This window comes from Gadus macrocephalus, chromosome 20 (genome assembly GCF_031168955.1).
Source record: "Gadus macrocephalus chromosome 20, ASM3116895v1".
Taxonomy (NCBI): domain Eukaryota; kingdom Metazoa; phylum Chordata; class Actinopteri; order Gadiformes; family Gadidae; genus Gadus; species Gadus macrocephalus.
Window position 1 is genome coordinate 4619297 of NC_082401.1, and position 10128 is coordinate 4629424.

The following is a 10128-nucleotide window of genomic DNA, read 5'->3' on the forward strand; positions in this document are numbered from 1 at the left end:
GGAGAGAGAGCGCCCTCCACAAACACTTGTATCAGAGACTGCAGCAAATTCTAGCCAATCAAGTGAAGGAACTCTGAGACCCACGTGCTCTATTCACAAAAACGGTAGGAATTCCCGCTGAAGACGAATGCTCCGCATACCGTGGTGAAGGTATGGCTCTCAGAGCATGAATGGACCACATCACACGGTCCTGGGTCCATTGACAACATCAGTCGGTTACAGACATTAAACAGTACAAATGTTGTCAATGTTGCTCACAGGAGGAATAAATGTCAATCACTTCATTGTTGAATTAAAAAAATAAAGATTGATTAGATGTAATGAAAGAAGCCAAGGATATATTATGGTATATTTGATCTCTCTAAAGATGCCTCTTCTTTATTTTTATATTTAAATGTATTATATTATTGGGTTCCTCTATATAATAAATATAATCTTTGTATATCATCTGACTGGCTGTATTGTTTTCAGTATATATGAATTAAATATCACCCATAGATACCACTAATATCACACACTCACACTCATAATCTGTGTTCAGAGCAGCAGTGCTCAGACCTGCTTCCTACGCTGCAGCGGTATGCATGCTTCAGACCAACGGTTAAGTTGTTAACTCACAGCGAGGATTCCCTGGAACCTGAGGATTAAGGAAAGCTGGACAGAAAAAGATTACACACCCACACGCAGACACATAGACGCAGACAGACAGATATACACACACACACACACACACATGCACGCACACTCACGCAAACACAAACAGTCACACACACAAAAAACAATCACACGCACACACATACAAAAACAGGCACACACACTGACAAACACATGCAAACATATAGACACACACAAACAAACACACATATACAAAAACACTTAAACACACATACAAACACACACACACACACACAAACACACACACACACACACACATACAAACACGTACACACATAAACACACTCACACACACACACAAACATACACAAAGACACAAACACACACACGCACACAAAGAAAAATAAACACAAGTCACTGTAGATTGCACATTTAAGTTTTATTTGTCTTGAGTATGGTAAAGTTCTTCAAACATGTATTTACAGAGAGTGCATTCCCATTTCTCAGTGTGGTGGTTGAAGCTAACATTCAGCATTAGTATGATCGGTGTGGTGGTGGGTAAGGGTAACTGAATCACACCTAAACGAGTTGTTATTCACCACAGATGACCAATCACAATAGAGGGGACCAATTCCCCATGCATTAGAAAGTCAAATAAAATCTTTAATATATACTGTTCTGTCTAACACTATACGTAAGAATATGAACATTTCATACACTGTTTGTTCACAAAGGTGTGCAAATATAGCAGCATTGAGCTCCACATTCAAAGCAATAATAATGTACCACACAACAAGGGCATTGAAGAAAGTACAAATACTGAAGACACCCTGTCAAGTTTTCGATCAGGTCAGTACATTTTCAGGAACTATTGACGGGAATATTGATGGAATATTGACTGAATAAGTGACAGGATGTTTGACATCCATTCTGAGGTCCACCAAAGTCAAACATGAATTAGAATCCCAGTTAATTGAACTTCAAAGTTTTTGTTTCACGGCACAAGAATAACATTTAAAAAAAAAAGCTCTTTAGCTTTATATTGTTCCTTATCTTATTGTGTTGGTTACTTATATTTAAAGCAGCAACAAATACAATCACCAAATAAACAGGCAAAAAAATGTTTAAGAACCAATGTAAAAATATGCTTCATATTTGCGCTATGTACATGTAAACATTCGTTTTTAGGATTATTTCCTTGTTGGCACATTTAATAATCTCAAATGATCATTAACCCTCCGAAAATAAATCTACACTTTATTCACTTCTCAAAACAGAGTTTGACCTTCAGAAACCTTGTTTCTGTCTTCTTTATATTATTTCATGTATTCTCTTCAACTGAAATGCAAAACGTCTGCAGGTTAGCTGTGTGAAACATACCTTAGTAAGGCTATGTCATAGAATCCCAAGGACCTAAATTTGCATCTGGGCCATATGCAGTACCAAAATAATTAGGCCTACTTCCAAGTTCTGCTCAAACAGGTTGAGAAAGGAGGGCTGTACTCAGCCAATCCCCACCGAACTCAGGTTCAAATGCACTTAAATGCACATTGATGCCTCTATTTACAGCCTGGCCTAAGCGTTCTAAGCCATGTTCTTAAGTCTTAAGATAATTGGGATCGGGGAAAGCCTTAATTTGCCCCTTACATGGAAAGGGGCTTAAATGGGCAAATGGAGGGCCCCAGTGTCTATAAATGGCCAGGTCAGAACTGTGGAGAGCTCCTGACACAGGCTTTACGGTCTGCTTGTTGTTGGCCTATACTCCCACATGGTCTCACCTCAACCTGCTATAGAGCCCCAGTCTCTCACAGCTAATCAGTTGCTCCAATTGGAGATGTTTTTCAAACAGACATTTGATCACATTCATCCCCACCGTGTCCCCTGGACCTCGATGAGTAAAGCAATCCGATGCGTTTCTTCTGCCTCCCTTCATGGGCTAAACAAATAGGAGGACGTCAGAATGCATGCAATACACCACGCATCTCACTGGTGAAATAAACACTGTTCAGAAAATAGTGGGGCTGCTTTTTTCTTCAATTTTTCATGTCAAGATCGTCGAGGAGTGCCCCCCCCCCCTTCATCATGAAATGTACACCACAGATTCATGATTTAGTGATCTTTCTATTGACAAACGTCAAAGCTGTATCGCCGTTTTCTGCCGGCTATCCCCGCAGTCGGCAGATCAGCGGTCCAGGTTGGCCTCTCCATCCGGCCGCTGGTCTTTTAGCTCCTGAAACACCTCGGTGAAAAAGTGCGGGTCGGAATTCAACAGCAGCATCTTGTCACTCATCCTGTTAATGATGCTGAGGGACTTCTCCCAGAAAACGTCCTTGTTCGCGTCGATCATGAAGGGCTTGAGCGGATAGGAGATCTCGTTGCCCATGTAGGAATAGGCGAGGTACAGACAAGTCAAAAAGACGCCCTGCAGCTCGTAGGAGCTTTCGACGTCCTCCGTGACGCTGTCCTGGCACAGCAGGTACACGAACACCAGGTTGGCTGGCGTGATGAAGCCCTGGTCCTGCCAGCCCTGCATGAGCAGAGTGCGATCGATGTTCCTGAACCAGAGGATGACCTCCCCGCTTGTCAGCTCCTTCAGCCTGCAGCACCGGCGGCACATGAAGGTCCCCAGGCAGCGCAGCAGCTCCCCGGTGGACGCCTGGATGACCACGCGTCTGGGGGACAGCAGGGACACGCTGCTCGGCTGCTTCTTCACGTCCCCGTTGGTCTGGGACTGGATGACCTGGGAGGTGGGGGGCACCGTGGGGACAGGGACGGGGATGGGGGCTTTGGGCACATGGGACTTCTTGTGATTCTCGTGGTTGAGCTGGGAGACCTCCGGCTCGCTGGGAGGAGGGGGTGGGTTCGGGCTGACCTTCTTGGCACTTTTCTTCTTGGCCGAATTGGGCACCAGCTTCTTCCACGTTAACGTGGAGACGAAAACGGACGGCCGCTTGATGCTCTTGTCGCCCTTGTGGTGGAGCGCCGCCGCGGTGCCGGAGTCCATGATGGCCCCTTTTTTGGAGGTCGGGGATAAAGAGAGTACGGTTCCCATCTTGGCGACAAAAGACGATGAGAACCCACACGGATGCTCGTTCAACGCGCGTTCCTCTACTGGCGTCGGGGGCGCGCCTCAGCAGGTAGAGAGATGATGGAGGAGCGTCACGGTCAACTCCATAGCATCATGGTGCCTTGCAACTAATCCAGTCAGGCTGTTGTTCCAAAGAGTGTTGAGGCTAGGCCTAGTTGTAGCCCGACGACGAGCGGTTCAACTAGAGATCTGCGTTCACATCCGCGGAGCCTGACGCGTCCAGCCAGGCGGGGAGACAACCAGCAACAGCATGGGGAGATGGTTCAGTCCACGAGGCTTAGTCCACCCACATCCAGCACCGGAGCCAATCAGGACGCCGAAGCTTTGACGCACAACCCGCTGGACCAATGAGAAGGAGGACAGATGCGCGACGGAGCTGTATGTGATTCTGTGTGATGGATGTGGTCCGTGGAGGTTCAGTATCATCCAACAATACTCATATTTAGCCCCATTATCCGGTCAGTTTGGATGTAAAGCAAATACCTATTCTGCGTTGACTCAGGCCACCACAACGTTAGAAACGTGTGTGTGTGTGTGTGTGTGTGTGTGTGTGTGTGTGTGTGTGTGTGTGTGTGTGTGTGTGTGTGTGTGTGTGTGTGTGTGTGTGTGTGTGTGTGTGTGTGTGCGTGTGCGTGTGCGTGTTCGTGTGTGTGTGTGGGTGTATGTCTTGTATGTTATGTAGATCGGATTATCCACGAGGCAGGATAACTCCGTTGGCAACGCTCGGTTGGGTTACATGAACGTTAATCTTTCTCAGTAGACCTGAGACAAACAGATAGGAATATGCTGTCGAGCTCAATGACAGGAAATCTGGTCATTCATTGCGTTTATTTATATTTGTATTTTTATCAGTGTTTTACATTTGTGAAGTATATTATTAATTGTAAATTATGGGAAAGTTGGTTAAGATGATACATTTTTACTCATGTTGTCCTCTAGGCAAGAAAAAATAGGACAGAATTGAAATGAAAACAGCTATACCTTTATTTCAGGATATCCCTTGTCAATCAAAATGATAACAATGCATCTAGAATATAATATCTTTATTGTCATTGTAACAAGTACAACGAAATTAAGTGCAGTCCTTGTTCAGTGCAAAAACATCACATTGAGGTAGTACGTACGTATGGATAAATAAAAACTAAAAAACTAAATTAAAACTATAAAAATAGTAAACTATAGTCAACTTAAGTGCACTAAAAAACACATAAGACACACCCACACAAACATTCACATTCATAAATGTGCTTACACAATGTGATACACAACTATGCTTTGGTAGCAACATTTAGTGAGGTTATGGCTGTTGGGTAAAAACTATTTATGATATAGGTCTGTGAAAACATGAGTTTTCCCCAGTGGCTGCTCTCTCCATCTTCTTTCCTCTCGTTCTTGGCATGATAGCTTTTCTTCAATGTTTGAAATATGAAAAACCAAATCAGTGTTGTAATACTACATTGAAATACAACTTTATACTTTAGAGACATAACTTTACTTCATTGCTTCATGGTGGCTCAATTTACACCACAGCATGTGGCTCACTTTTCCCCGCAGCCACCGTTTAACAATTCAGGCTCATCTTTAGCTAAATGATTCGCATGGTTTTATACCTTGGCAGATTACCAACATGTATGACATATATGTTTACGTGTGGATACATTTGCTTTGAAAAAGCAGTCATTATAGCTGATAGGTTAAAATCGTTGACAAGCAAATTTGACAAGCAAATAACAGTTTATGCTGAAAAAATATATACTTGCAACTTTACCATGTTCTTCTCTCCATCACAGCCAGATAAACATTATGGGTGCTTCCTGAATTGATGGTCCAATTACAAAAAATGTGTACAGTTTCCTAAATACAGGGTGGGTCAACTTACCCACTGGCTCATCTTCACCACACCCCCCTACTTGTTAAAAGGCATAGATCAGATAATTCCTTTGAATAAATATGAAAGAAATTCCAATACAATGTTTTTGTAATACATTGTGTTCAATTCCTTTCTTTCTCACCACGATATCATGTCCAGTTTACTGACGCCAGGTGGAAAGTACAAACACTGAGTATATTTCTGCTGCAAAGGATTTCAGCATGGATCAATTGTTGCTCAATGACGCAATTTTTACCGGTCAATTTATTCAACATGAATTATCCTGCACTATGTAACTTTTCTACTGAATATCTGAACGGAAAAAACGAGTCATTCCATCTAGAGAGTTATTCTCCATCAGTATTTTTATTCTGGTCCACTTTTGCCACTGTAGTTACAACTCAAACCTCTAGAGGTCCCTAATGCGAGCACTTTAGTGTCGGTTTAAACAGACATTCTGTGCTTGTCCTTTTGTCCCCTATAGGTTCTCTCATGCACAAACTGAATTCGATATGTTGGTCATGGTACTTTATGTCCTATGGTTCCTTTTTCTTGAAAAGAAATGAAGGACCTATAGCCATCAGTAATCAGTAACCATTAATCAGTAATCCCATATTATCACTATATTCATTTCATCTAAGTACCCCGAAAAGCATTATCACAGAATACTTTGCTTATCTCTTACTTCACAAGACCATTACTGAAGAAATGACTGCTTACTTGTTGGTGTTGCAGTGAGAATGGAAAGACACATTCTTTATTATTATTATTATTATTATATGGAATAGTTTTATTTCCAATGCAACTATGCTTGTTTAACAAAAAGTCGAAAGCCAACAAATCCAGTTCCTTTATCTGCAAATTAAAAGTTTACAGGGGTACAATATATGATGATAATGATGATTAATGATCAAGATGATCATGATCATGATCATGACTATAAGTATTATAATGTCCAATCTAAATCCAAAGACACCTGGGGAGGGACTAACAATATTAAACTGCAGCACTGTCCCCAGATCTTAGATTCTATCAGATGTCCTTATCCCTTTCATTGGGCAGCTTCCTGCGTTTGATCACAGCAATGTTTGATCCAATGTGTCATGAAAAATATGTAAATCAGGGCATGGATAGTCTTTCATCGTGAATTGAACAAACCGAAGGACAAACACACAGGCTTGACAAAAAAAGGGTTCCAATTAGTAGGGAGCCAACACATTTATCCATAGCCTTGCAGGTTGTGCTGATGCTCAAACAGGACGTGGCTGTCATTAGGCTAAATGCCGTTGTCTAAGGTTTTCTGTACTGTATTTTAATTTAAATCTATATTTTTAATGTTGTTAACGTGAATACATGCTGTGGTTGATTTTGAAAGCCGAGTATTTTGGACCATTTTTCTTTATATGCATGAATTCATACATGTACAAAGTAAAATTGGCCCATAGAGAGAAGCAATGTGAGAGTTCACTGTGTGAAGGTCTTTCTCTACAGCATCACCACATTTCCTTAAAGTTCGGAATCCATCTCTTGTACAGGTTATTCTAATGTACACCCAGTTCCTGTAGCTCCTACATTCCTTGTTAATCCAATACAACATAGTTCTGCTACTGAACGGGTTCAAGAGACTCGAGGGTCTAAAAAATTGGAAGCCACCAGGGAGGAAGGGGACCCCAGTTTATAAAGAACTGATTAGAAACAGGTTGGTTGTTCTCTTAATATCATATAATATGAAAGGACAAAGGCAATTTTGGGAAATATGTTAAATGTGGCGGCACAGGTGAGTGTAGTCGTGATGTTAGGGTGATGTCAAACTAGCAGCTGAAAGGTTCAGTGTTTGATATCCAATGTCTTCAGCCAACCTAACCTGCTAACCGGTTGAACAAGCTCCCCACACTCCTCAATGACATAGGAGCTAGAGATCACTTTGATAAATGTCATCTAAGAGTAAAAGCAGTAGGAAGGCCGTACCTCAGACTAGAGCCGCACAGTTGCCATGGCACCAGTGTTGTGTGACTTTCACAGACCTAAGAAAAGGTTCTTACATGATCTATAGAGTGATTGGATTAGCAAGGTTGAGTCACGGTGGAGGAGGGGGAGGGACACGGAGGGAGGGACACGGCTCAGAGAGAAGGAATGAAAAATTTTAAGAAAGTATGGGTGGTAGAGCAGGGGTGAGGGGGTGACACAGCGGAGGAAGAGAAGAGGACGTCTCGATTTGGAGATCAACAGAAGAATCAAGGATCTGGAGAGAACTCTCTCTCATAAATTAAGAGAAGGGATTCTCTCTCTTTATTGATCTCTCTTTTTGTCTGTCTATTAGTGGTGGATTCAATGATTCGTTTCCGTGACCCAGTTCGCGTGATTCAGTTCGCCACGAGGAGTCGTTCGCGAATCGTTCGTTCATTCGTTCGTTCAGCCGAGTTTCCGGTAGCACTAACTCCACTGAGTCTGACTGACTCAGCTGAGAACCGTGCAATGGGGTCCATTCCATGATGCGATTTACCGCTACCGGAAACCAGGCTGAACGAACATACGATTCGTGAACGACTCCTCCTAGTTCAGTCGAGTTTCCGGTGAATCGATTCACTGGAAACTCGACTGAACGTGGAGGAGTCGTTCGCGATTCAGTTCAGCCTAGTTTCCGGTAACGGTGAATCGCATCATGCAATGCACACCATTGCACGGTTCTCAGTTGAGTCAGACTCAGAGGAGTTAGTGCTACCGGAAACTCGTTCGTTCGTTCAGTCGAGTCTCCGGTGAATCGAATGGTGAACGAGACGACCGAACGAACGAGAGAGACGAACCGGTTCAGTTCGTTCGTCCTAAAGACTCGGTCATTCGAACCGGTTCGCGAACGAACGAGCCAACACTACTGTCTATCTGTCTGTCAGACGGACACAACAGAAGGGGAGGTTATAGGAAATAGGAAAAGCAATTGATTCTGATGTCGAGCCACTACACCGAGAGACGGATAAATAGATAGAGAGATAGGTAGAGACCCAATTAAACTTCCAGAGAGTGAGAGAGAGAGAGAGAGAGAGAGAGAGAGAGAGAGAGAGAGAGAGAGAGAGATCGACCGACCGATCGACCGACCGATCGATCGATCTATTGGCCAAGAAAGAAAAGTTGAGGAAGAAATGGTTGGATTGAACATTCATTCATCGCGACCGCGATGCGGGCACTCCCGCGACTCCCAGCCGCCACGTCTCCTGTCGTGCCCCGGCCGCGGCACCCTGCGGCCCGGGCACCGTGACCTTGGGCAGCGCGACCACTCCCGCGTCTCCCGCGACTCCCGCCGTGCCCCGTGAACGAATGAATGAATGGCCTGGGAACCACGGGCACCACGGCCCGGGCAACGCGGACACCGCGAAAACAGATCGCGAGCAGAGGCCTAATTACGCCTATATATTTTGTATTTGAAATGCAACGGTCTTTTCGTGGAGACTACGCTCAGAGCAGCTGGAACTGAACAACAGCAAGAGGAAGGAGGAAAACGGGCTATGAAACAAAATTTTATATATTTTTTTCTTGCTATCGGCCATGTTTGATTGTGTTGTGTTGGTTATTGAACTGTTAACCCGCGAACTTGGGTTATGTTTATTAGCGTTACTATAGAGATCATGACGATAGCTGATGTAACGGGAGTCCAGGCTTGTGCAGGACCGAACTGCGCTGCTGTATTATCACTGTTCCACTGCGCATAGACAGTAAAAAGTAGCTGAGACGGTAGAGGGGTCTACCAATCAATGAAAATAGGCTATTTATTTCAGGTAGCCTATTTTTTTACCCCAAAAAAATAAAAACAATGAAAGGCCTGAGCTAGAACAATGCCTCTGTCTCTGCCCCCCTCCCCCCCCACCCTCGGAAACGCAGAGCGTCTATTTGCATTTACATCAAAATGAAACCACCAATGTGTGTAGGGTCCTCGAGGGTAAATTGGGGTGCTAGCTCAAGCCGGCAATTTAACTCGGGCAGTGTAAATGCGCGGACCATGCCGGAAAAAGGTGCGCATAAAACGGGCATATTTGGCAGTGTAAAAACGTCTTTTGAGACAAATCTGTTTTATAATTGAATAGGTGGACGGAATCTTTGTCTTTTCTTACCAAGCAGATGTGTACAATTGGAATGGTGCTACACTAAATGTTTTACTGCATATGCATCAGCAAATAATGCAACAAACAAAGTTAAAGTCAGGCGTGCATCAGATGTTATTTCATTTAGTGTGTGTGTGTGTGTGTGTGTGTGTGTGTGTGTGTGTGTGTGTGTGTGTGTGTGTGTGTGTGTGTGTGTGTGTGTGTGTGTGTGTGTGTGTGTGTGTGTGTGTGTGTGGGGGGGGTGTCTGGGTAGTGTCCCCACCAAAGCTCAGACCAAACCTACACCCTTGGTGTATTCACACACACACACACACACACACACACACACACACACATGATGTGAGGCTCGCACGGTCGTAGCTCATTGTCTCATTGGTGGGCCAAATTCTCTGGGCGGGCAAAGCAGAGAAAGGGGAGGTAAGATGGGTATGACGACATACGGGGAAAATTCCAAATCGGCG

At 43.8% G+C, this 10128-nt stretch overlaps 1 protein-coding gene across 1 annotated transcript; it reads right to left on the reverse strand.

Annotated features, from left to right (window-relative positions):
* Window positions 1-1035: 1035 nt before the first annotated feature.
* Window positions 1036-3970, reverse strand: cdk5r2b (cyclin dependent kinase 5, regulatory subunit 2b (p39)). The gene has a single exon (XM_060040077.1). It carries the CDS (start codon window positions 3665-3667, stop codon window positions 2798-2800), a length of 870 nt encoding a protein of 289 aa, XP_059896060.1. The 5' UTR covers window positions 3668-3970; the 3' UTR covers window positions 1036-2797.
* Window positions 3971-10128: the final 6158 nt, after the last annotated feature.